General features: G+C 53.9%; 1 protein-coding gene across 3 annotated transcripts in view; it reads right to left on the bottom strand.

Moving 5' to 3' along the window:
* TBCD (tubulin folding cofactor D) overlaps window positions 1-25,853 on the bottom strand; it is a 177,164-nt gene that overhangs the window by 8,356 nt on the left and 142,955 nt on the right. For all 3 annotated transcript variants that reach the window (XM_082679819.1, XM_082679820.1, XM_082679821.1), the window contains 13 exons: window positions 19,417-19,479; window positions 18,410-18,486; window positions 16,876-16,948; window positions 14,360-14,478; window positions 13,064-13,155; window positions 12,216-12,356; window positions 8,783-8,866; window positions 8,104-8,262; window positions 7,887-8,025; window positions 6,634-6,755; window positions 4,099-4,176; window positions 1,112-1,201; window positions 560-647 (listed from right to left, as the gene is read on the bottom strand). In XM_082679819.1, coding sequence (XP_082535945.1) covers window positions 560-647; window positions 1,112-1,201; window positions 4,099-4,176; window positions 6,634-6,755; window positions 7,887-8,025; window positions 8,104-8,262; window positions 8,783-8,866; window positions 12,216-12,356; window positions 13,064-13,155; window positions 14,360-14,478; window positions 16,876-16,948; window positions 18,410-18,486; window positions 19,417-19,479 — 1,325 coding nt within the window. The remainder of the gene's footprint in view (window positions 1-559; window positions 648-1,111; window positions 1,202-4,098; window positions 4,177-6,633; window positions 6,756-7,886; window positions 8,026-8,103; window positions 8,263-8,782; window positions 8,867-12,215; window positions 12,357-13,063; window positions 13,156-14,359; window positions 14,479-16,875; window positions 16,949-18,409; window positions 18,487-19,416; window positions 19,480-25,853) is intronic.

Here is a 25,853-nt window from a genome sequence, read left to right as displayed (position 1 = left end):
GACCCCACTTTGAAAACAGCTGTGCTAGATGACAGTTAAAGTTACTTTAGCTGTTAAAGAAGGTGTCACATTTGAGTTATCTGAAGAGCATTTCTTCTGCCAAAGGGAAAGAAGAGACTTCCTGGGAAACCCGACCCTGGGGTGGGGGCTGTGGGGTAGGCGCCTTCCAGGAGCCCCTGAGCCAGAGCCTGCAGGACCCCAATGGGCTGAAACTCCCCACCCACCCACCCACCCCGTGGCAGGGCACCTGGGAGCACCTGCGGCCACGTTCCCAGGGGGCAGGGGTCCCAGCCAGCGTCGGGTGTTTCCCTGGCGCCTGGGCTCACTCCCCGGGGCTCCAGGGGCACATTTGGCCCCAGGCCCTTCGCCCCCAGGGGCCAGGCTCAACCATCACACTGCAGCTGCCGCATCCACAGGCACAGTATGCCCCGCCCACCCTGATGAGGACCCGCCCCCCATCAAGGTCCGCTTGTGCCAACACCAGGAAGCATCCGATCCGGCGCCAATGTGCAGCCCAGGATGCCGGCCCCGAGTGGGGCCTGGAGCTGCAGACACTCACCACGGGGAAAGGGTGGCAGAGCAGGAGGAAGAGCTGCAGGAGGACCTTCCTCCTCACGTCTCCGGGGAACTGCACCAGCCCACAGAACCTGTGGGGACCCCGCACTCTGGTGAGCTGACCCCCGCCCGCGCCTGCTGCCTGGATACCCCACACCTTCACTTCACTGGGGGGCCTGCCAGTCTGCGTGGGATGGGAGGCCCCCCAGGTGCTGCCCATGGTGACCCCCAGGCCTCAGGGCTGTTCCACTGGGGAGGCAGCCCTGGGTTCACGTCCACTTTCTCCCCGCAGGTGGGGGCATCCAGATCTCCAGAGTGTCAGGGAATCGGGGCTTTTTCTATGACAACACTCCCTGACCCGACGCCCACCCATCTGGGAGGCTGGTCCAAGGGTGGGTAGGCTGTGGCCGGGCCCACCTGCTCCACCAGGAACACCGGTCGGCATGACCAGGGCCACCAGCCTCTCACTCTGACATCAGAATGCCCCCGACCCCGCGCTCTCGGCTGCTGGGCCGGCCCCTCCCTTTACCGCCTCAGTGAGTTACTTGGAACTCACACCGCGATGCTGGACCTCAGTTTCTGGACGTCTTTGGACTTCTTGATCTCCTCCTTACAAAGCGCGAGCAGCTTCACACAGAAGGGGTGGCTGGAAGGAAAGCACAGGACCCAGAGGTGGGCTTCCAGGGAACATCTGATGATGGCGGCCACCCCCAGGAGGAGAAGCCTCGCCCCTGGGGACATGCACCAGGGCACGTCAACACCAGGGCATTGTAACTGGCTCCTTTGCAAGTGCAGCAGGGACAGACACCCGCTGTCTCGCGTACTCAACAAACCACCTTCCCCACGGCACCTCCCCGGCCTCACGGCCCCTCAACAGGAGGGCAGGCTGACCCCTGGTGGGGCCTCGACGTAACAGGAACACCCAGAACTCAGCCCCGCTGCAAGCCCAGCCAACGTGTGCCGTGTCAGCGCCAGGCTCAACCCAAGATCAAAAGAGGACGACCGAATCGTGGCCAGGCCCCACTCACTCACTTCCAGGTCCAGGTCCTTGGAGGGTCAGGGAGGGACTGGAGGCGTCCTCCCCAGCTCTGCTTGGCCGAGGAGCCACGACCAGCATGAGTCCCCGTGAGATGAACATGCTCCTCTCCTGCGGAGCCGCAGCCCCAGGCCAATTCTGGCCATACGACGAGGGCTGAAGTACAGTGGTCTGAGTGGCCCCACGCTCCCTCTTCCCGTCCACTGGCCAGGTGACCTGGGATATGGCTGGGGGCAGAGCCTTATCTCACCAGACTCCCGCATGAGGGCGCAGGACAGACCTCCCGCCCCAGGCAGGCAGAAAGCAGCCGCCCATGGTGGCCATTTCAGGGTCAGCCTGTGACAGCAGCTCGCCTGACCAGAAGTGGTCCCAGGGAGACTCTCCCGTCTTCTCAGGCTAAAGGAGACCCAGCCCCCCAGTGGCACCCCTGCCACCTGCCATCCACGTGGCACCACTGTCCTCCCAGCCGGCCCGCCCGCCAACCCCACCCCTCCCTGATCCAACCGGCTTCTCCCCACAGCTCACTGAAATGCCTGTCAGGGACCAAGTGACCACCAGGTCGCTGAAGGCCGTGGTCACTCTTGTCGTCAGCCAACGTGACCACTCGGCACACATCATCGACGACCCCTGTGACTGCCCCTCCGCCTCACCTTCTTCCTGGTAGATCTGCTTCCCCTCTGCTCCCCGTCTCCCTAACGATGGGGCACCCCTACAGCTCTGTCACAGCGCTTCTGTCTACACCTGACCCCCTGGTGGCCTCATGGGACCACATACCACCCATTTTCTGAGGACATTCCACCGAGTTCCAGCCTGGAAGATCCATCTCCACTGGACGAGATCTAACAAGCATCTTAAACCAAACATCTCTGCTATGAACTGAATGTTTGTGTCCCCGAGATTCCTACGTTGAAGCTCTAATCTGGAACATGAGAGTGTTAGGAGGTGGGGCCTTGGGAGGCGATTAGAACATGACATGGAACCCACAGTGGGATCAGTGCCCTGCAAAGAGGAGACACAAGAGGTGGTCTTTCTGCCACGGGAAGACACAGCGAGACCGCGTCCCTGTGCTGATCTCGGACATTCAGCCTCCAGCATCGGGAGGAATGAGTTTCTGGTGTTTAACTGCCTGGGCTGTGGTATTTCTGTTACAGCAGCCTGACCTGCTAGGACAGCCTTCCAACTGGACCTCCAGGCCTCTCTGGTCCACACCGACTCCATCCAGCCTTCCTGTCTGAGAACAACTGCCCCCTTCCAGTGGCCAGTCCAGGAAGCCCCCAGTCACCCTTGGCTGCCTCATCCCCTCACACCCACACTGATCTGCAACCGGTGGTGTTCGGCAGCATGCACGGGGGCCCACTGCTCTCTCCAGCTCCCCGGATCCCATGTCTCCTGCACAGCAGCACCCCCTTTCCTGGACCCCGAGACTCCCCTCCAGCAGCAGTAGCAGCTGGAGTGCCCATGACCCCCCGCTGCGGGAGGTGAGCCTGACACTTGGGGTACTATTTTCTCCTACCATTTTATTTTGAAATTTTCAAACCAGGAAAATAGGTTAAGATCTGAAACAGAATATTTAGTAAGCACAGTCATACAACGTATAAAAGGATCACACCCCACAACCATGGGGTGTATCCCGTGAATGCACAAGTTGCTCTGACAGTAGGTATAAGAAACATGCTGTGATGTACCATCGGCAAATTAAAGGGGAAACCCTTTGATGTTATTCAGTTAAAAGAGCATTTGAGCATCTCAGCAAAGACGTAACGACAGGGACCAGATCTCACTCCCACCTGGAAGAACTAAAAGTGAACAAAACTCACTAGACAGCAGGCTGCAAAGGATGGTGACCACTGAGGCCTGGGAGGCAAAGGAGGTGAGCCTGCAACTGCCCAGCTTCCTGCCTGCGGAGGGGACACGGAGGGGACCTGGGCAGAACCTGGTGCCACCCTGAGTTTTTGGTTTGCAGGGAAGAGGGCCCCCAAGGATTCACCCAAGCCCTGATCAGTGCAAGGACACAGCCCCAGACTGGGGAAGAACCCACAGAAAGATGACACACAACGACTGTCACCACCAAGGCAGCAGAGCCTCAAACAGGGAGGCCGACGAAGCGGCTGCGGTGTACCTGTGCTCAGCAGCTGAGGAGCCCTGAACACGGCAGAGGAGGGAAGGCCCACTCCCTGCGTCCACACCCACCCGGCCTGTCTGAGGTGGGCTCTCCACCTGCACCAGATCCCAGCACCGTGACCACCACGGCCCTCTGCGATCCCCATTCGCCGTCGGGCCTGCCGTCCGTAACTGCCCTGACTGCAGGCCCCCGTCAGAGGGGACGCCTCACCTGCTGTTTCCCGCCTGGACAGCAGGGCTGCAGCAGGGCCCCACCCCCATGTGGGAGCAGCCAATGCTTCCTGGTGGCACTTACACTGTGTATAAAAACTGACCCTGAACGTACTAGAAAGCTATCTCCTAGAAGCTGGATTTCTCGATCTCACCAGCTGTTCTCGAACACTCACTTCTCCTTGGCGGTGAAGATGGCGAAGCAGCCGTTGGCTAGCATCTGATCCAGCATCTTTAGCAGCGGCACAGACACCCTGGGAGAGAAGACATGTGTGAGACGCCACGCACCAGAACCCAGCAGAAGGGAAGACCTGGGCACGTGGGAAATTCTGTGCTGCCGAGACGAGGGCTCTCCCTGGAGGGCCGTCAGCTCAACCCCAACCAAAATCCTGGCAGGATGTGTGCGGAAAATGACAAGCCAATTCTGAAGTTTATATGGAAACACAAAGGATGAAGAAGAGCCCAAACAGCTACAGGAAGAAAGGACGAAGCTGGAGGGCCAATACTGCTCAATTTAAATAACTGTGGCAGGGGCTTCCCTGGTGGTCCAGTGGGTAAGATTCCGCACTCCCAAGGCAGGAGGGTGGGTTCGATCCCTGGTCGGGGAACTAGATCCCGCATGCATGCCACAACTAAGAGTTTGCATGCCACAACTGAGAAGTCTGCACGCCACAACGAAGATCCCACGGGGCCACAACTAAAGACCCGGCACAGCCTAAATAAATATTTAAAAAAATAATAATGATTGTGGCAAAGCTCAAGTGATCAAAACCGTGTGATCCTGGTATGAAGACAAGCAAACACATCAAGGAAGAGAAAAGTCCCAAACTGGGCTGCACATCCACAATTTCTGACAACGATGCCAAAGCAACGCAGTGGGAAGATCAGTCTTTCCCACACGTGGAGAAACTGGGCGTCCACAGGCAAAACCAGGACACAGACCTGGACCTGTAGCTTGCGTCACACAGAAACCAACCCCAAACGGACCTGAGGTCTGAATGGAACACTCAAACTATGAAACTTCTAGGAGAAAAACGTAAGAGAAAGTCTTTGTAGCCTTGAAGTAGGCAGAAATTTCTTAGATATGACACAGAAAACACAATCGATAGAACAACAAGAGTACAAACAAGTTTACCAAGATGTAAAATATTTGTTCTTAACAGAGAGACTGTTAAGAGTGTGGAAGACAAGCTAGAGGCTGGGAGGAAACATCTGCAAATCACGTCTCACAAAGGACCTGTCCAGTATGTGTAAGAAAATCTCAAAACCCGGCAGCAAGGTAAAAAAGAAGCACCCAGTTTAAAAATGAGCAAAAATCTGAACAGATACCTGACCGAAGAGGCTGTGCAGACAGCCAGCAAGCGCCCGAGAAGGTGCCCGGCACCCTCAGCCAGGAGGGAAACTCAAATTACAGCCACGACGAGAAACCACACCCCCTTGGATCGGCTGAAATGAAAAGGATCGACCACGCTGGCCGCGGTGAGGACGTGGGCCCCCAGAACTCTCAGAGGCCGTGAGCAGGAAACGGTGCAGCCACTTCAGAAAACAGTCCGGCAGTTTTAAATATTCACCTGCCCTGTGACCCCAGCCAGTCTACTCCTTAGCATTCACCCAAGAGCAGAGGAAAGACAATTCCACATGAAGGCTTGTGTATGAATGTTCATCACAGCTTCACCTGCAGCTGCCTCAACCTGGAAGCAACCCCAGTGCCTATCCACAGGTAAACAGACAAATTGTGATGTACCCACACAACAGAACATAACTCAGCACTAAAAAGGGCGACTCTGAAAGAAACTCGCTGCATCCGAGAAGCCAGACGCTAACAGGGCGCACACTGCATGATCCCACCCTCCTAACGTTCTAGAAAACGCCAACTAAGCTACAGGGACAGAAAGATCAGTGGCTGCCTTGGCGCTGGGGGACCCTGGGGGGCGGGGTTAGAAGGGGCAGGAGGCAACTGTGGGTGACAGATGTGCTCAGTGTCTTGACTTTTTACGGTTGCTGACATGAGTCAAAACTTCTCAGACTGTACACTTTACGTGTGCTTTGTTAGATGTCTTCTACGCCTCCAGACAGCTGCTCGCGGAAAGAGCAGAGAGCAATGGCCTGAGTGTTTGTTTGCTGAGAGCTCTCTGTGCTTCCCAGGGACAGGACAAGGGCCTGCATGAGGGGACCTGCAGCCGTGCGGTGGTAACCGGGGGCCCAGATGCTCTGGGACAGTTGAGAACGGAGTCCAGGAACAGCCCTCTCAGAAGGTGCAGGAAACATCCCCAGTTCTGAGGTAGGGCTTTTGGGTCTACACTCCATCTTCTTGGAAAAGCAGGTAACAAAATGCCACAGCAAAAACATTTAGAAAACGGGTCACGTTCCAATCCTGGCAGGCTGAGATCTCATCTTCTCGATGGCCATGGTTGTGTGTGAACCACGTGTCTGAACAGTGGCACTGACATGTCAGTGTGCGTGACCAGGGAGCACCACAGGCCAGAGCCACACGAGCTCTCCTGGCTCACAGCCCCTGTCACTTTACTTCCAACGTGCACAACCGGCCCAGAGTGCAGGTTGCGAGGGGCCCGGGAGGTGACTCTGGTCATGCCCTTGCCTGCCCTTGCCCATGTTCCTCACCTGGGCCCATCCTACCTCCCCTCAGAGCCCTGCTGGGAAATGAGACCCTGGGGATCTGAGAAACCACTGTGAACAGCACCACCACTCACCTGTCGTTCAGAAGGCTGTCCTCAAAGACCTGCAGAAGGGTCCCAGTGAAGTCCTCCAGGGCTTGCGGGTCGTTCTGAATCCCCTTCATGTACTCAAAGAGGCCCTGTGTTGAGTACCTGACCTGTAATACAGCATTCTTGTAAGAGGGACAAGACCACCCCACTCCTGGCACCCCCTGCCTCAGGGCTGGCCGCGGTGACAGACTCAAAACATCTGCTACAGAGCGTCAGGTTCCCTCAGAGCCTGTCTGGGCCAGGCATGAGCGCAGCCACAGTGCGGACACCCGAAACGGAAACGCAGCTCTGGACGCACCAGCACAACCCAAGCCCTCACATGCTGTTGCTAAATTTGGACCCCTTAGAGGTGCGGTATCTGGGCGACCACCACTGCTGGGGAGCAAAACCAAAGGCACCTCCCCTCAGGTCAACAGCTAACACCATCGCACAACCAACACCCAACTGATGAGTCCTCACGAAGGAGTCTACAGAGCAAGAAAGCAGATGCAGGCCTCCCTCTCACAGCAGACACTGGATCACATGACACAGAATGTAGGAGGATATTGTGTTATTACAGAGAAATGCAGTCACAAAGATGAGCATGTGATGGAAAAGCACGAGAAACAGATTTCAGAACAAACTGAATGGTAATGAAGATACAATTACCAAAACACCAAAAAATGCAACAGTGAGAGGGAACGAGCAGGCTACACAGAACTGCAGAAACTGCAGTAATTTGAAAAGAAGCGTGAAGATGGAGAGGATGGACTGTGGGCAGGAATGAGGACGGTGGAGAACTTTCCAGAAGTGATGAAAACCATGAATCCACCGGTTCAGGAAACACCGAATCAGGGCCCAGGGAGCGATGAGAGGCGAGAGGGAGAGGGAGGGGCCCACGCAGGGGAGACAACACAACAGAACAGAGAAAACACAACGAACCACCACGAAAATGCACAAACAGGAAACAGGAACCTGGAGAGACAGGTTGGGGAACCGCGGGGCGCTTGATGTGCAGAGAGGGTGAATCGAGGCCGGCAAAAAAGCCAGGGAGCGCAGGACCTGCATGCATCTGCATCTGCAGTTTCCCTGCTCCTGAGCTCATGCCCCACACGCTGTCCAGTGGATCAGGGGTAACGCCCGCCCCCCACCTGCCCCGCAGGCACACTGAGCCCCAGCAGAGGCTCCTGAAGGAAGGATGGAAGGAAGGAAGGAGGCAGTGCTCCCTCTCGGGAAGGCCCACTGAGGCGCCTGCTCACCGTGGACTCGGTCAGGCCGCCCACGGACACGGCCAGCCCCAGCAGCACGTGGTAGCGGTAAGCAGGCAGCCCCAGGAGCCGGGCCACGCGAGGGAAGGCCTGCGACGGCGCGCCCCAGTTCACAGAGGCCACAGCAGACCTGCAAGACAGAAGCACAAACTGGAGGGGCCGCCCCGCTGGGAGCAGAGCTGCCCCACCGGGGACTCAGCACCAGTACCTGGGGAAAAGCCTCTCCAGCTCCTGCCGGTGGGGCACGTGGGGGACGGCGGGGCTGTCCCAGTGCAGCAGCGCCAGGAACGCACGGGCTGCATGTGCCCGGAACCGGTCGATCTTCTCACTCGCCTGCTGGGCTAAGCAGCACATGACCCGCTGGCAGCTGCAAACCGAGAACGCAGGGTTAGCTCGGCTGGAACATGAGAGTGGGCACACGCGCCACCCTGGCTGCGGGTGGGAACGGGATCTGACAGCCCAGAAGCCTAAGTGGGAGATCTAGAGTGGAAGCAGTGAAGACTGACAGGGCTACCGGTTGACTGGTGTGTGAGAAGAGACGGAAGAAATGGGAGGATGGGGGGCCTGCAGCCAGAGGAGGAAGTCGGGGTGGTGGTGCTGAGGAAGCGACGCCCGGATCTCCTCAGGGGCCTCGGCAACAGAAAGGGCACGGTGATACCAGGCCAGCAAGGTACCCAGAGGCAGCCCGGTGTCCAGGGAACCAATAGGGGACAGGATGGCCAGTCTCCAGCAGCAGCAGGTGCTCGGCACAGGGGTCCTGAGCCAGGAAGCTGGCTGTCCTGCAACAGGCCTGGACCCTGAGGGAGGCCTAGCCAGGAGCAGGGGCTGTGGTGTCAGGAGGGAGGACCCGGGCAGACCCTCTCCACGCAGCGGGAGAACACACTCACACCGGGGCCTCGATCAGCTCTGGCTGGTCCCTTGCCAGCAGAAGAGTCAGGTCCGTAAGACTCGTCATGGCAGCCTCGCGGACCCTGCAGAGACATGGAGGGGTGAGGCTTCCTGCCCCCGGAGCTATGTGACCATCAGCCACTCTGCGTGGTCGGGTTCAGACACCCTCAACCCGGGGCAAGAAACACGTAGGAGGCTCGACAAAGGCCGCCGGCAGCCTTTCCTCCAGAAATATTTCTCTCACACATTACCTTGAACAAAGACACCTGTTTGACACCTGAAGACTAACGGCCAGGTCCCAGCAAACTCTCTCACAAGTGCACAACACAGAAACAATGCTGACTTTCCCATGAACCTTTCAACACGAAATATACCCACTCTACAAAGGTTTTCCCGCAGAAACACTCTTGAGGGCTTTTCGAGGGAGGGATGGAGAGCAGCTCGTGTTTGCTCCAGAATGAAACAGCGTCATTTCAAACCTGGGACAAAGAACGCTCAACCCAGCTCAGACACACTGGGCAACGGGGACCACAGACGCTGCCCCACGCCGCCAGGGCCGGCAGGTCCTGTATGCCTGGGGCACCCACCCTCCCGCCAAGGAGTGTGCACCACATGGGAGATAGCCTGCGCTGTTCGGGTCTGCACGGACAGAGGCCCCGGCCCCGGAGGGGCCCAGCAGCCAGAGCACTTAGTGCAGGTGCGGTGGTGCTCGGAGGCATGAGACGGATGCAGGCTGGGGCCGGGCAGGCTGGGCAGGCTCTGACACCAAGGTACAGCCGCCAGCCAGCTGCTGCTCAGGACACAACACGCACGACCCTCTGGAGGTGCCAGGGTGGGTCAGGGCGTAGACGGAGGGAGGACAGAGCATCCCCCCGGGACCCCCAGCGCCCACGGGCACAGCACTACAGGGAAAGGCCGACGAGAGGAAACAGGAGCGGCTAAAGCCTGCAGCACACGCCCCTGGGGCCCTCACCAGCTCCTAACTGGACAAGCACAGGGTGCGGGTCCCAAAGCCCAGAAGCCGGCTGCTGGGGGGGCACATGTGCAGGAGAAGGGCCCTGGGAAGCCCCTCAGTCAGAGCTGTGGGTGTGGGCAGGAGAAGGGCCAGCCAACCCCAGCCCTGAGGACAGCAGGTGACCCACCCACACAATAGGGGGCCTGACAAAAGGAAACTTAAATCTTGCTGCAAGGAAATTACACAACCCCAAATCTCTGCAATTTTGAACTCACAATTTCTGGATTTAGTTAAAAGTTACCAGGAATGTTAAAAAAAAAAAAAAAGACCAAGTGTTAACAATAATGAGAGAAAGAAGACGACAGAAATAGACCCATGGATGACATGGATATTGGAGTAAATGGCCAGTCTTTAAAGTAACCACGAGGAACACGCTGAAGAAAAAAAAGAGAAAGATGGAAAACAAATGGAAAAGATGAAGACTTTCTACAGAGAATTAGGATCTCTGGAAAAGGACCCAACACTGCAGAGCTCAGATAAACCTCTGGAATTAAAGATTCACAGAGGGGACCCCTGCATGTGCACAGCACTGGCTGGACCTCCTCTGTTCACTTTATGTTCCGCATGCTCTGGGGGCAGCCACGGTGGCAACTGTAACACCAATGAAAACCCACTGCCCTTCTGGCTTGAACTGTGCAACCAGGGTCAGAGAGTAAAGGGCTCCCCTTAAAGGGGCCTGAGAAGGGGCCCCCACGTTCACAGAGGACCACCACCCACAACTCCACCACGCAGGCAGCACAGCAGAACCTGAGCGGCTGCCCGTATCGCGTGAGGTGGAGACCACGGCGCTGTACTCAAAGCAGGCCCACTGCCTGCTGCGAGGCCACCAGCACCCTCTGGGAGGATGAAGCAGAACCCTACCAGTGTCCAGGAGCCACTCTAGAGCCACATGCCATGCAAAGAACCAGGAAGAGGCTCAGTGTCCAGGGAAGACACGTGAGCCCCGGCTGTGGTCAGAGCATCTTCACCAGCACAGACCCTAAAAGGCACGGCTGCCACGGCCTCGCCCCACCGAGGACAGGGCAACAAAGGGCTCAGGTGGCCGTGCTGGGGCCTCCCTGAGGACATGGGCCCGGGGAGGTGCTGTGGCCCCCTTGAGCACCCCCATGCTCCCACTGTCTGGGAGGACCCCGGGGTTCTGGATATGCTGTGCAGACATGTGCACAGTCCTCAGACCCCCACGGGAGCCGTGCCCCAAATGCCATCTCAGGACAGAAGAAGGAAAGGAAAGCAGCAGGTGAGATAAGGGAACACTCCTGGTGGATGAAGAGGCAGGAAAGGCCAGCAGACACAGAGAAGGGGGAAAAACCCAACCAGGAATGTTATTAATGAAAACACAAGACGAAATTAAAGCTAACTTCTTTTCGCATCATTGTAATAAACAAACCACTTCCTCTCAATGTCAGCGACAGCTCACCCGGTGCTCGGCCCACAGGGAACCCCTCGTCACAAGCCATGTTTACAGGGGGGTCTTGAAGGAGAGAATGCGAATAAAAACACTTAGAAGAGGTTCCAACATAAGCTGTAGGAGAACCTCTCAGCTTCTCCAAAATGGCAACTTGGTCTCTTATTTCTAGTAAACAGAAAAGTACTTTTGAAACCTTGGAAAGGAAATACAAGCGAATCCAGGCAGGGATCCGAGCACAGCGGCGTGAGCATCTTCCCCATGCTCGGCTGACAATGACACAGGGCTCCTTCAGGTCAACAAGCAGCTGAAGGGCTTCTCCCAAGACTAAAATCTGTGCACCTCAAGTCTTATTCCCAATCAGGCAGGAGCCAAGATGATGATATACAACGGGATTCCTAGAGAACCCAGGTGCTCCCTACTCCCCTTCCCCAAAATGGTTTCAGATCCTTCCTGCTTTAAACAGTTGCATGGGGGCTTTGCATGAACTTTATTAGGTAAAACTGGAGACCAGACAACTGGGGCTTAGACAAGGGAGGCACAACAATGTTTGTATTTTATGAAGTTAATTTTTTTTTTTCAGTGAAGAGTAGGACAGGACTTCCCTGGTGGTCCAGTGGTTAAGAATCCACCTTCCAATGCAGGGGACGCAGGTTTGATCGCTGGTTAAGGAACTAAGATCCCACATGCCGCAGGGCAACTAAGCCCGCACGCCGCAAGTACTGAGCATGAGAGCCACAACTAGAGAGAAGCCCACGCTGCAACAAAAGATCCCACATGCTGCAACTAAGACCCAACGCAGCCAAAAAATAAAATAAATAAATAATTTTTTTTTTTTTTTTTTTTTAAAAAAGAGGAGGATGCACAAACAAGAGACTGGGACAGAAACCCCAGCTGCCCTGGGAATAAAGGGTCCAGGCTGGGGCCAGGGCAGCAGCATGAACGCCCCATCTCTGGCCTCGGCAGGACATTCTGAGAGGAGCAGGGGGTGAGGATAACGCGTCCGCCTCACCATGCTCCCACGTCCCCGCGGCTGTCGGTGGTGTAATCGCTCAGACAGCCCAGCAACGTGCAGTAAACCTGGGCAACGTCCTCTCTGCACACAACCTCGTCTGGAGTCCCTTCTGCTTGCACACCGACAGTCTGGCAAATCCTGAAATTAAAAACATGGGAAACACAGCTAATGTCTGCGGATCCCACGCAAGCCCTCCTGTCTCTCTCATCATTTTGGCCTGATGTGTCTTTCCTGACAGGATGACCTCTGAACAGGCCCATAACTCGGAGGCAGACTCAGAATCCCCAAGTTCCTCCGCACTGACGTAAAGCTGAGTGACGCTCTTCTCCAAAACACATTTCTAGTGTCTACAGTTTCAGGGTGCACGGGGTGGATGGGAGTGGTGGTGTCTGTGGCTGGCCCCTCCTACCCACCATCCTGCAGAAGGGGCTCCACCCGGGCTCGTGGGGAGAGAAAGGGTGGCCCCTCCCGACGTGTGCGTGTGTGACTAGCGTCAGCGTTCCCTCCACATGTGCCACTCCCCGTCCTGGGGGCCGCAGTCTCGAGTGGAAAGCTCAGCCCCAGTCCCTGAGCAGGTCCAGTGTCCCCAAAGCACAGAGATAAGCACGCTACGGGTTTAATATTCATTATGACAAAACTGTAACGATCCTCTATGAGTTGAAATGTTCTTGAACAATCCTCTGAAGAGAGAAGACACTAGAAAATAAAAAATAACATTTGCCTCAAAGTAGATTCAGCCCCCAAGACTGGGCTTCTCACAAAAACTGCCGTGAACGTCCCTTCATGCTCGGTCACTGGCTTCCGAGAGAACAGCGACTTTGGGGAGGAAAACCTGCGGGGCTCACCTAGAAATTGCCTTCAAAGCATCCCGCCTGGACTCGGCAAAGCTCACGTCCTCGGGAGAAATGTGGGTAACAGCCCTCAAGCCTGCTAGAACCTGAAAAGCAATGACAAGTCATCAACAGAACTGTTAGCCTCAAGATCAATGTACTTTTCATGCAAGTGGAGACCTGGCCTGGTGCCCTGCTGCTCCCAGAATGCAGCACAGCGCGGCCGGTGGCCGTCCGGGTGGGCCATGCGCCCCAAAGAACACACGGTGCAGGGAGAGGGGGTTGCCTCCAACCCTTCCCACTGCTGGGCTCCCACCCCCACCCCACCCCCTGGCACCCAGGCAGCCTCTGCAGATCTGCCTCCTCCTCAGGGGCAAGACCCTGCACTCGCGGCCAGCATCCCCTTCTGCCCCCGGCTTGGGGCTGAAGCACAGTGCACACAGAGCACCTGGCTTCTCACATCTCCACCAGTTACTTCTCCCAGGGACAGTTCAGTTCTAAAAGCCAGGTGCTTCAAACAGATAAGCCCCAGAGCAGGCTTTGGATGGTCTGTCCCCGCTCTCGGTACGTAAGTTGGTCTAGTGCCTCAGATCCTAAGGTGTCCCGGGCAGGGGCAGGTGATACAGGTGAGAGGCATGTGTGCACCAGGCACTTGGCAGCAGCGACATCTGGGAGGTGGGCTGGCAGAACCATGACTGATGTCTGAGTTAAGGGAGAGGGGAGCGCAAGCATAAGAGTTTGGTGGGCTGAGGCCAGCTGGGTCTCCAGGGTCTGACTCCGCCACCCACTCTCCCGGAGCTCAGGACCCAAGTCGGGGTGTCAGGAGAGTTGATAAATCACCCCTGAAAGGAGACAGGCCAAGGATGGTGGAGCTCAAGGGAGAACCCCTCTGCCCCCGGCCATGCCAGAAACACAGGGCCCAGTGCTGGGGAGAAAGGGCAGCTCCCCAGGGAGGAGTCCTGGGGTAGGAGACCCAGCGCCCTTCACCACGGCCACAGGGGAGGCCAGCATATCCAGACAAGGCTGGAGACATTCGTTCTTAACGCAGAAAACACTGGATAATGCACCACAGACAAGTAAAGGCCAGGTGTGTTTCCACGGAGGCCGCGGCTCCCTAACCAGCCTGGGAGTCAGCAATCCTGAGTCTCCTTCAGGTGAGAACATTAACTGGGCTCTCAAAGACCACCTGCTGCCCCTGGTGCTCCCATCCCCTTTCTTGTGCACACACGTGCTGGCTTTCAGGAATTCCTTCCGCCCACAAACCCCGCTTGGGTCTCACACGACACCCCGCCATGCTCAGGCCAGCCTCACCTGCCGGAGCCGGCCCTTCAGGACAAAGGCCGGCAGGGCACCCAAGGCCAGGGCGAAGCCACAGCGAGCCATCTCCTCGGGGGTCTGAAGTTCGGCGAGATACTGCTTTACCAGCTCCTCTGAAAAGATGGAACCAGAAGGTGACCACTGTCGTCCATTATCCACAAGACACACTCTTCACATACGTTCCAGAACACAAGCAAACGGTGCTGAAGGAAGAAGGGAGGAGCTACTTAGGCTCCTAACGTAGATGTATCTTCAAAGTGGTGTAAATCACAACAGATTGAAGAAAAGAGTACTTATTGGGTGGTTTTAAGGTTTTCGTAAGCATTTTAATACATGATTTCACTCCTGGGAAAATAAAGCCAAGACAGTTTTAACGGTAGTCAACAATCAAATTTTCATTTTTTATTCACTGAGAACACAAATGCCTTCCTCAGAAATGAGGATACTTCCTCAAAGACTGAGAGCAAACGTGGTTCCAAGCTGGACCCCCAGGGCTCAGCGCTCGGACACAGCAGGGGTGCAGGGACTGCTCTGCACAAGACACCCAAGGCTGGTTGGGCAGAAACAGGCAGAGCAGTCAGCCAGGCTGAGTGAGAGCACAGGGAGGGGAAAACAGACCTTCCCACACGGGAAAAAGCCCGACATGGGAACTGCAAGAGTACCTGGAACAGAGGTTATGAGAGGGAGAAATGGGAAAGAGGGCCCTGAAAGTCCAGGGCGTGATTCAAGAATTCTAGGAAGTGAAGTGGAAAAACCAGATCTGTTCTCTGAAAACGCAGCTCAGAAAGTCAAGAAAGGCCAGACACCCTTATACTCTGTTACCTACCACAACCGAAAAGATTCCTGTTATCACTGCTTACATTTCAACGAAGCATGACTTCTGTAATGTGAATGTGAAAACCTTACATCCTCATATATTAGGATAGGAAAAAAAAACTGGAACTCCACTTGTACGTACACTAAGGTGATATCTTTGGTGGAACTTAAAACAACACACTTTGGCAGCAGCATGAAAATCCTTCTCTACAACTCACTTGAGTTTTAACAATAACATGTTAATTTCAGAATGTCCTTTGTTTTTATAGTCAGAGTGACATGACATGTTACCCTTTTCTTAGGCAGAAAATAAAATATGACTTGATCATCCCAATTTAATATAAAGTAACATTACAGTAGTCCCTCAATATGCAAGGGGGACTGGTTCCAGAACCCCCCGAGGAAACCAAACTCCACAGACGCTCAAGTCTCTTTTACAAAATGGCGCAGTGTTTGCATATAACCCACGCACACTTCCCATAGCTTTAAATCATCGTTGGTGATGTGTGATACTTAACACAATGCCAGTGCTGGGTCAATCGCTGTAAATATTCTGTCAATGCTATGCAAATAGGTGCCTACACAGAAAGTTCAAATTTTACTTTTTGGAACTTTCTGGATGTGGAACCCGCAGATACAGAAGACCAACTGTGCATTCTGTCTCTTTATGTAAAATTGCCTATAGTAAAGGAACATAGTGTAACATCATTAATTTGGAAAGTCTGTCAGAAGATCAAATTATAAAATATTTTCTTATTTTTGAAAAAATTCACAGAAAGTAGATTAGACTATTGCACTCATGATTCTTCTATACTTACAATAATGTTTAAAGTGTTTTACTTTTGAAGTAACTGTAGTGCACGTTCTATAAAATGGTCTAAAGGAAAGCTACGGGGCCACATAACATGTGAACATGAAGCTTCTTCATACAAAGCTAACACTCTGGAACTAGACCCTACAGACAGGACCATGTGATGTGTGAGATAAACTCCAGCTTAGAGGTGGTTCTGGAAAACCCAACTGATGCAATGACGTGTAGTGAGGCAGCTCCACCGACACCGTTCCCGTGAAGAGGAAAAGAGCAGACGTATTAACACGTGAAGGACACTTGCCAGAAAAGCGCTGCCATGGGCCATACAAAAATTCTAAAACACATTACAGTGAAACAGAAAAGTCAACGGAGCAATCACTAAATGAACAGACTCCAAGGAGCAATCAGGAGGATGCGGCAGGACAGCAGAAGCAGAGGACTCTGAGCTGACAGAGCCTGGGAAACGAGTGTGGAAGACAGTCACCCGATAATGAAGGACGGGCACCAAGGGACGGGGTGGAAGAGCGGCCTCCACAGAGACAGGGAGCTCCCCCATGGTAACGGGAGCCTCCAAAGCACAAAACGGGGGAAAGCGGACTTAAAAACAGAATTTAAGCAAACGCTGCTGAAATAAGTAAGAGTTGATTCTACATGTAAAGTGGTAACATCCAGGAAGGTGGACCCCGCGTGGCCTGCAGAGAGCCCCTCTGGGCGCCAGGCGAGGGTGGGACGGGCTGAGGAGGAGGGGGTGTCTCCACGGCCTGGAGTCTGCTCTCTCCCTCCCCCCGCAGGCCCCATCCACACTGCAGCGGGAGGGGCACCCAGGGCACCACCCACCACCCCAGCCGCGGAGGATGCGGGCCAAGTGCAGGCGCCCACTCACCCTGCGCGGTGGAGTCCGCCTCCCCAGAGTAGTACTCGCTGCAGAGGGCGGCCAGGGCCGACACAGCCGCCTCCTGAAACGAAGCAGATGTGAGTGAGCGGCAGGCTCCCGGCCCAGGAGCAGCCGGGCAGCCCTGCGACCAGGCCAGTGACTCAGTTTGAAAGACCCAGAGGCTGAATGACGTCACCCTTTCCAGTACATCTGCTGGTCATCAGTCACATACGGTCATAACTTTAATACTCTCTGCAACTAATACACTGAAGAGAAAATGATTATTTCCTCCATACAATGCAAATTCCATGTCTTCCAATGTGAACAGGTAACAATAAAACGTGGCATTTTATTCTTTCCCAGCAGAAGTAATGAAGGAAAAGTGTGGTAAACACCCAGAAGCAACGTGGCAAGGCCCCCAGGCGGGCCATGTACAGACCTCATTTGGAGAGAAGTTGGGGTCCATGGGTGCTGGGAACAGGAGGGGCTGCACGAGGAGGAAGGGCCAATCTGAGGGTGGGGCAGCGAGAGGGACAAAGTGCAGGTGCGGGGCTCACCGCACGCAGGACCCCCGGTCCCTCCTGTCGCCTCCACGGTCTCTCATCTAAGCCTTTCTCGATCGTACAGACAATGAGGGGCAAATGCTGGGTTCATGTGCTCTTCCTGATGCTCCCCCAAACCAGGGAGCCCCGGCAGAGGTGCTGGGGGAGGGATGTCCTCATACACATCAGAGGAGCAGACCAAACCATGATCACGGCTGGTATGAATCAACTATGAATATGTTTTTAAAAGGAAATTCTAAGGCACTAACTGTGAAGAACTCAAATTCAACTAGTAAAACCGTACCTGGATTCTACAGAATGATAAAGTTACTTTAAAAAAGGGAGGGGGGCTGAAGATTTGTTCTATTAACCCAGCATAAATGCTGAGACACACAGGAGGCTGGAGAACTGTAGGGAGACCAATATGTACTTTCACTCCTTCATCCTCAATATCAAAGCCTAGTCATTATCAATACCCAAGACTGTTATCTCTGCAAGGGGTTAGGGGTTGCAATGCTGCTAGTCCAAAGTTCACCTGTCCTGGGGCAGGACAGTAGTGGCCACTGGGACGGGGACACACACAGACACACACACACACACACTCTTGCTCGAAATGACTAACGCTGATGTGCTGACATGATTCTGGATGCAGTCTGCTCATCAGTACATGAGCATCACGAACAGAGCTTCCAACCCTAAAATTCTACAACTCAACAGGACACAGAGTGTATAGGGGAAATGTTTATAAGGTAAATATAATTAATAAAGCCAGAAACAGTAATAAAAAATTTAAATATTCTGGTAAATAATGGCTGCATTCGTTTTCTTGATCATAAATTACAAAGACAGTATCACCCAGAATTCCAAATGTAATTATGGCATTTACCAATCATGTTGGTCTATAAAAGGGACTCATAATGCACGCAGCCCTTTGAAACAAACACTAAAATAAGTAATTATTTCTACACAGTGCAACAGCCAGAACCCCTCGCTCCCCACACCTTTATCCGTTGCCGAGAGTGGCTTGAAATGAGGGGAAGGTTTCTCAAGGTGTCGTTTATCAGCCACCGCCAACCATCTGTCAAAGAGACAAATTCGTTCAGTTGGTGAAGAACATTTGTAGGAAATTAAAAACACCACCACACAGGCCTTCTTCTACTCTCAAGTCAAAGTAGATGGTGACCTCTGAGAGGAACCTGGAGGAAACCTAAGGTACACGTTCTCCAGATCTAACAAAATTCTAAAGGCCCTCGCCCTCCCCACCTAAAGGGGGAAAGTCTTCTCTCTGCTGTTGAAATGTGAAAACTGTCATGTGGGGAAGTTTTTGTTCTTTTATCACACCTTCAGGTTTCAGGTGGTCTTCTCCTGTACCTCTCCCCCGAACAATCCCTCCAGACCCCCACCAATAAAAACCCAAACATTCAATTCAATTAGATCCAATATTTGGGAACAAACACTAAATCTATTCAATTTTTTTTTAAGTTACAGAACTTCTGAGGCTGCAGACCAAAGAGCCAGGACAGCCCAGTGGTGGAGGTGACCCCGAGGCTTTTCTTACTGCCTCTCTGTGGCCAGGTGCCATGGAATGTGGAGAGGCTCCCAGACCCGCACAGGGGCCTGGCCGCCACCCCCAGGGAGAGCTGTGGCAACTGCTGGCCCTCCCCTCGTCCTGCGAGAGAGTGCCCCTCAGGCTTGCACCACCCATCTGGGAGAGGAACAGCCGAGAATGCCGGGTGCTGGGCACGGCCGTGACAGGCAGAGCCCCGGTCAGCAGCTCTGAGGAAGGAGCTTGACCCCTTGGAAGAGAAGGGAGAGTCTCTGTTTCTGTGGAGAGAGTGTGGTGGATGCTCACTATTTACAATGGGTTCTTACAGCAACTTCAAAACAAGGATTCTATCAGGATGGAACTTTCCCGTCCACCCTAACAGGTTGGTCTTCACTTTTTAAGCTGAAGTAGTTCTGGAAGAAAAGGCCACAATGTGAGTCACTGGAGAAGAGAGGCACTTACCGATCACAGCGTCACCTCTGAAGGGCATTTTGGAAAGGGACAAGTTTTCTATTAAAATGCACACTAGGAAGAAAAAGGATGGACACAATGTCACTTCCCCGTAAACGCCCATCACAGCACCTACCCTGCTGCACCTGAGCCCAGAGCTGCAACACCAACCCCCCTCCCCACATCCCCCACCCTATGCCTTGGTGCTGGTGTCGGGAAGCAAGCCCTCAGAATGGCCTCAGCCCCAGACCTGGCCCAGGCTCAGGGGCAGCTCCAAGACCCACAAGGAGCAGCATCAAGCGGGTGCCCTCAGGGAGCCCCACCCAGTCGAGGGAATGCTATATGGAGGCTGCAGGTTTGACCCCCATACGAATCCCCAATGATGACTCAATGCAGAGGACTTGGCTGCTGGGCCATCAACACCCACAGGTTACCAGGAGCTGTGGCTGAACTGCAGGCACCTGCCCAGTGAGGACCACAGAGAAGCAGGTTCTCCTGGGGCACAGGGGCTCCAAAGACAAAGGAGATGCCCCAGTCTCAGGTCAGCACCAGGGTCAGGACGGGGTCAGAGGAGGTAACATTTATCATCCCCATAGGGTGGTCCCCAGATGAGCTGCGGTACTCAAAGCTCTGGTAAATTCCCCACCGCTGTGAATAATGTAGTGTCCGTGTTTATAACTGAACTACCACTTCTGTGGGTGGGAACATGGCCAGTATAGCTACTGACTGGCCATGACTGCAAGGATGCCTGAGCTTCCATCTGGCAGCCTCACTGTGATGGTCCCGCCACCAAGGGGGCTCCACCATGGGGACTACTGCAATGACCTGACCTGCCCGACGCACCACCCGGCACCCGCCGACACCTGCCGACAGGCCATGTGCCCCGGCCCGTGTGACCACACAACTCCTCACACTGCCCACTCACAACACAACAAGAGGGCGGCCTCTGCACTCCCACCTTTGTCACTAAAGTAGAAACAGTATAGTGGTTTCTTCCTACTGAGTAATTTGCATTTGCTGAAAAAAATCTAACACTACAGAAAAATAAAATCGAAAACTACCATTGACATTGTGGGGGCCATGCCTTTTGGGGGTGCCCCCCATGGACCCTCACAGGCCGAGAGGGCACAGGCACACCTCCCTGTCGGCTCTGTGCCCCCACTCCTTCTCTGTCACCGAGCTCCCACCTGACCCTGAGACTAAGCTGAGCTGGAGCATGGCTCCTGCACCTCCCTCCATGCTCAGAGGGTCACAGGCCACCGACACCCCACACGGCCAGGCTGGGCTGGGTGACGCTGCAGCAACAAAGCCTCAAGCACAGAGTCCATGGCAACAACGGCTCCCCCTGCTCATGCTGTACATCTGTCACGCATCAACAGGGGTGCCTGTCACTGTCACCCAGGGACCCCAGGGACAGGTGGCGGCCGTCATCTGAAATGCTGCTAGGCTCGTGAGGAAGCCAGCTCTGCAGAGTCTGCGTGAGCACGGAAGGCTCCCAACAGAGTGACACCATCCCTCCTCCTCACAGCTCCTGACTCACACTATCTGTGTCCACAAACGTGGCCCTGCCCAGCACGAGGGGGCCCGGGGGCCAGAGGCGGGAGGTTCCAGCAGAATTAGGATGGACACAGGCCCTCGCACACGGCTCCTGCCGCCAAACTGCTCTTTTTCTCTAACGACATAACCAACCGCTGGAGAGCCCACGCTCTTTAGTAGACAGGTAACATCCCACACTATGGCTGTGAAACAATTTATTCAGTATTTCCTGACGGGCTAAGCTCTCCTTCCGGTTTTCGTCACTTCAAACAAGGTGGCCACACACATCCCTGTCGGCACACAGACTGCCTGTCTGCCCATCAGGTTGCCCATCACCCTTACACGTTTTTTGGGTGCAGAGTCCCAGGAGTGGCCCTGCAGGGCAGAAGCCTGCACATTTCTAATCATAAGAGACACCGCCCACAGCAGCCTGAAAAGACTGTAACAAGGCACACTCCAGAGCGAGGACCCCGTCGGCAGCAGGGCCACCAAGCCCTGACATAGTCAACGTGATCCGAGGAGACACTTCCACCTCGTGGAGCTAATCAGCATCTCCCCAGTGACCAGACGAGCCTGGGCACCCCTCACCAACTCAGAGCCCATCTGGGTCTACGCTCAGGTGAAGTGTCCACTTACCTGCATGGCCCAATTCTCAGCTGGACTGCTTATCTTCTATGGGCAATTTTAAAAGTCTTTGCAGCCTATAAATAACAACTTCACCTTTCAACTGCTGTACCTCTAAATCTATGTTTTGTCCACTAATTTTATACATGGTCTATTCCACCATACGAAAGCTTTTAATATTCATTTAAACAAACTATTTTCTGTTGCTCTTTTCTAGCTGCAGAACTACTGTTAATTCTGTTAGGTGGTTATGTGCCAAGAGCCAAAAACAAAACGAAACAAATTTAAAAAACAAAAAAAAGTGTTTACCGGTTAGAACTAACCAGTACAGTGTTACTACAGCACAGTGTCTGCATCTGCTTTCTAATTCTGGGGTTGGGACTGGTAGGAATATGCTGAGGGAACAGATAAAACAAGAGGAGCAAGCATGGATGCTCACTGAGGCTGCGGGCCCGATACATGGGACCCATTACTCTATTTCTCTTTGCCTTGTGTAGATTTGAAAACTTCCAAATTAGGAAGTTTTTTTAAGGACCAACGTGATCCTCTAATGTCTCCTAAAATTTCTTTAAAGTTTTTTAAATTATATTTTTTTATACTGAAGTTTTTAGTTAATCAGTTAAGTTTCTGTTCATCAGAAGTTTAGTTTTGTATGTGTGCAGTAGGGACACAGTTTTGTTTTCTTCCACATGGCCCCTTGCGACATCATCATCCACTCAATAAACTGCCCTCTTCACCGAGGCTGGACACACGTCTTCTTTGTCACACGTCAAATCCACATATGCTTTTACTTCCGATTCTCTCTTCCATTTTGCCAATCTATTCGCCTGCTCCTAAGAAATGCCATTCTGCTTTGAACAGAGCAGCTCACAGGACATCTTAGGGACTGGAGAATCCAAGCCTCATTATTATTAAAAATAATTTTCTTGGATATTCTCCCTGCATATGAACTTTAAATATGTACTTTATTTTATCAAGTTAAAAAAAAAGAAAAAAACAGCACATGAGAAGATGTTCAGCATCACCACCCGTTAAGAAAATGAAATTAAACCCACAATGAAATATCACCACAAGCCTACTAGGACCGCCAAGGTTAAAAACAGTGACAATACCGAGTGCTGGTGACAATGTGGAGAAACTGGAACTCTCTCACACATCGCTGGTGGGAACGTAAAATGGTGCAGACACTCTGGAAAGAGTCTGGCAGTCTCTCACAAAAGGAAACATATACTTAACCATATGACTCAGCAGTGAAACTCTTGGGCATTTATCCCCAAGAAATGAAAAGTTATGTTCACACAAAAACCTGCATGCAAACGTTCTTGGCAGCCTTATTCACAGTAGCAAACGCTGGAATCAGCCCAAATGGGCAAAGGGTTAAAACAAACTCTGATGCAACCAGACAAGGAGACAAGAAAGACAACCTATGAGCACATGAACTGTCTGCATGGGTCTCAGGGCCATTACACTTATGGACGAAGTCAGCCTCCAAAAGGGGACACCATGAGACTCCATCTACACAACGTGCTCGAAATGGCGAAGTACAGGGGCAAGCAGAGATCAGTGGCTGCCCGAGGGACAGGGAGGGCACGAAGCAGGGGCAGCGGGAGGCCTCGCAGGGGACAGTCCTGCACCCCCACCGGTGCTGGCTGGACTCCTGTGAGCGCAGCTGCAGAAACCCAGACACACGTGAAAACTGCTGAAAGCCGAGCGGGGTCTTTTGTCTGTTTAGTGGGGAGGATGCCAACGTTGACTTCACGGCTTTGACGTGATACCCTAAGATGCTGTCACCGGGGGAGGCTGGTGAAAGCAGCAAAGAGCTCTACGTACCGACTTTATAACTTCCTGTGAGTTGACAATTATTTCAAAATAAAAGGTTGAAAAAACGAACACACTAGGTAATACAGACCACCCCACATCTGAGACGTTCTTAAAACACTGGACAAAATTAAAATCAAACAGTAAGTGCTCGGAGTCACTGCTGAGCCACCCAGTGAGGAGAGCAGCTTCTCCTTGACCTGTATCGGGGGCCCCGGAGGAGGCACTAAAATCCAGGACGATGACCACGGCGTCTAGGAGCCTCAAAGGGGTGGTGGTGGTACAAACCTGGGAGTCCAGGCCTTCTAGGGGGGTTTGAATCCAAAGAACCACACCCTAGAAGTAAGTGTAAAGTTTGGGTCAGCTCGCTGAAGCCCAGCACTGAATCCCCCACGTCTGGCCAGAAGCAAAGGTAAAGGCTCTCTGGGAGAGGAGACGTTTCTAGGCCTCAAAGTACTGCTGTAATTTTTCATACCCAACATCCAGGCCTTTACAAACAGAACCACAGAAGGACTAGGTGATGGTATTTTTTAGAGACAGATTATAAACTGTGCTTATCGTGTTCAAAGAGGTGAAAGAAATGACTGAAAACCATGACAAGGATACAGATACTATGAAAGATAAATAGAAATTATGAAAGACAGACACACAAGAATTAAGAATTCAACAGATGGGTTCAACAGCCAATAAGACACAGCTGAGGATGTGCGGGGAGTGGCCACTCAGCCTCAAATCTTCCCAGCGCCGTCCCCAAGAAGAAGTAACACGAGGTGGCCAGTCCCTGATCCTCCCCTTCCGTCTGTCTGCCGGGCTGGCGGCACACTCTGGGAAGCACGCGGCAGCGGCCCAGGAACGGCTCAGGAGTGCACGTCCTTTCTGGCACTCGCTCCCTGTTCTAAGACGGCAGTTCTCCCAAGCTCTGACGATGTTTGTGACGGGTGGCGGGGCGACGCAGCCGCAGCACTCTGCAGCCCTGAGCAGCTCACCCAGCTGGCGTGGGAGGCTACATGCAACATGACCCCAACTTCCTGAGACATGAACTGATAAGGAAGGAACAACCACCTTGAAGGAATCCCTGAAACAGTGGCTGTCCCCAACTGCTGGGATGACGGGTGATCTTTTTATTTCCTCTTCACTGTGAGCGATGGTTTCTGTGCAAAGTCACTGCTTCAACACAAAAACAGACGCCCTGCACCCCACCCCAGGCCAAGCCCCTAAACCCAGAAACGGCTTGCAGATCACGAGCTGTCGATGACACGCAGGGGAGTGACTCAGAGTCTGAGTGTCAGCCGGCAGAAACCAGCTCATGTTTCCAGAGTCCATGCCCCAAGCGACACCCGTCAAACCCATGAGAACATTGAGCTGACACGGAGGAAACGAACCTCCCAGCAGAGAAGTCCCCGAGGGCAGGCAGGAGGCGAGAGACGCGGGCCTCAGGCGGGTCCCTCCGGGTCGGGTCGGTGTAGTGGCCAGAACACCAGGAGGTCAGCTGGCCCCGTGCACCAGGCTCGGGCCTTCCCGTCCACTCACGCCCCAGACCTCAGCAAGGCGTGCATGTGGTCGGGGACTCGCACGGGGGTTCCTGCACAGAATCACCAGCAGTCCATCCGTAAACAAGGTGAGGCCTCTCAGATCCTTGAGACTGGCCAGTTCCACTAGGAATCATCTCGGGAACTGAAATCAGGCTTTCCTAGTGCCGTTTTGTGGACTTCTACAACATGTCTGTGCTTCCCTCCTCACATTCATAAAGAGAATCACCAAAAGCAAACTACATCCCTTGAAGACACCTTAGGGAAGCCTGCGCCTTACTCGACAGTAATGAACCAGGACACAAGGCCCCGCAGGTCTCGTCCAGAATCGAGCATCTGGACCGCTTTTAGAAGGGACCTCTGTTCAGCTCCCCACCCACTGCCTCCCGTCCCAGTTCCTCCTTCCGCACCCGAGGTGGCCTTGGCTCTGACAACTGTGGGTCCAGGAGGGCAGCCCCAGGTATCTCTGCTCACAACCTGGGCAGTGCACAGTGAGTTCTCAAGCTCATTGACTCAGCCAACCCCTGCTCTCCTGACATGTCTGGCTTCCCGTGAAGTCGTTCCGGCTTCGTTTCCCCTTCTTGCTGAGGGGCCCCGTCGTCTGCACTGCTGGAGTCACCCTGCATCCCTGGCTTGCCCCTCAAAGGTGTGTGCGCCCACACACAGACCCACACACGTGGCCCTGGTCGGGCCTCTTGTGTTCTGGACCCGGCAGCACCACTCCTGTCTGCCGTCAAGTCACAAATATCGGTCGGCCCCCAGTGGCAGAGACAAGAAGCCTGTGCACAGCGGACTGGCCTGTTAATGGCACTGCCTCTCACACTGCTCCTAGGAGCCCAGGACTTCTTCCCACATTCAGGTGGGAATGCATCTCCTGTGTGGTCTGACTCAAGACATGTGGAGCAGTCCTGGGCAGACAGTGCGCTGCCAGGCCACGGTACG

The sequence above is a fragment of the Grampus griseus genome (genome assembly GCF_964374135.1).
Source record: "Grampus griseus genome assembly, chromosome: 20".
Taxonomy (NCBI): Eukaryota; Metazoa; Chordata; class Mammalia; order Artiodactyla; family Delphinidae; genus Grampus; species Grampus griseus.
This window is presented reverse-complemented; position numbering and strand designations above follow the sequence as displayed.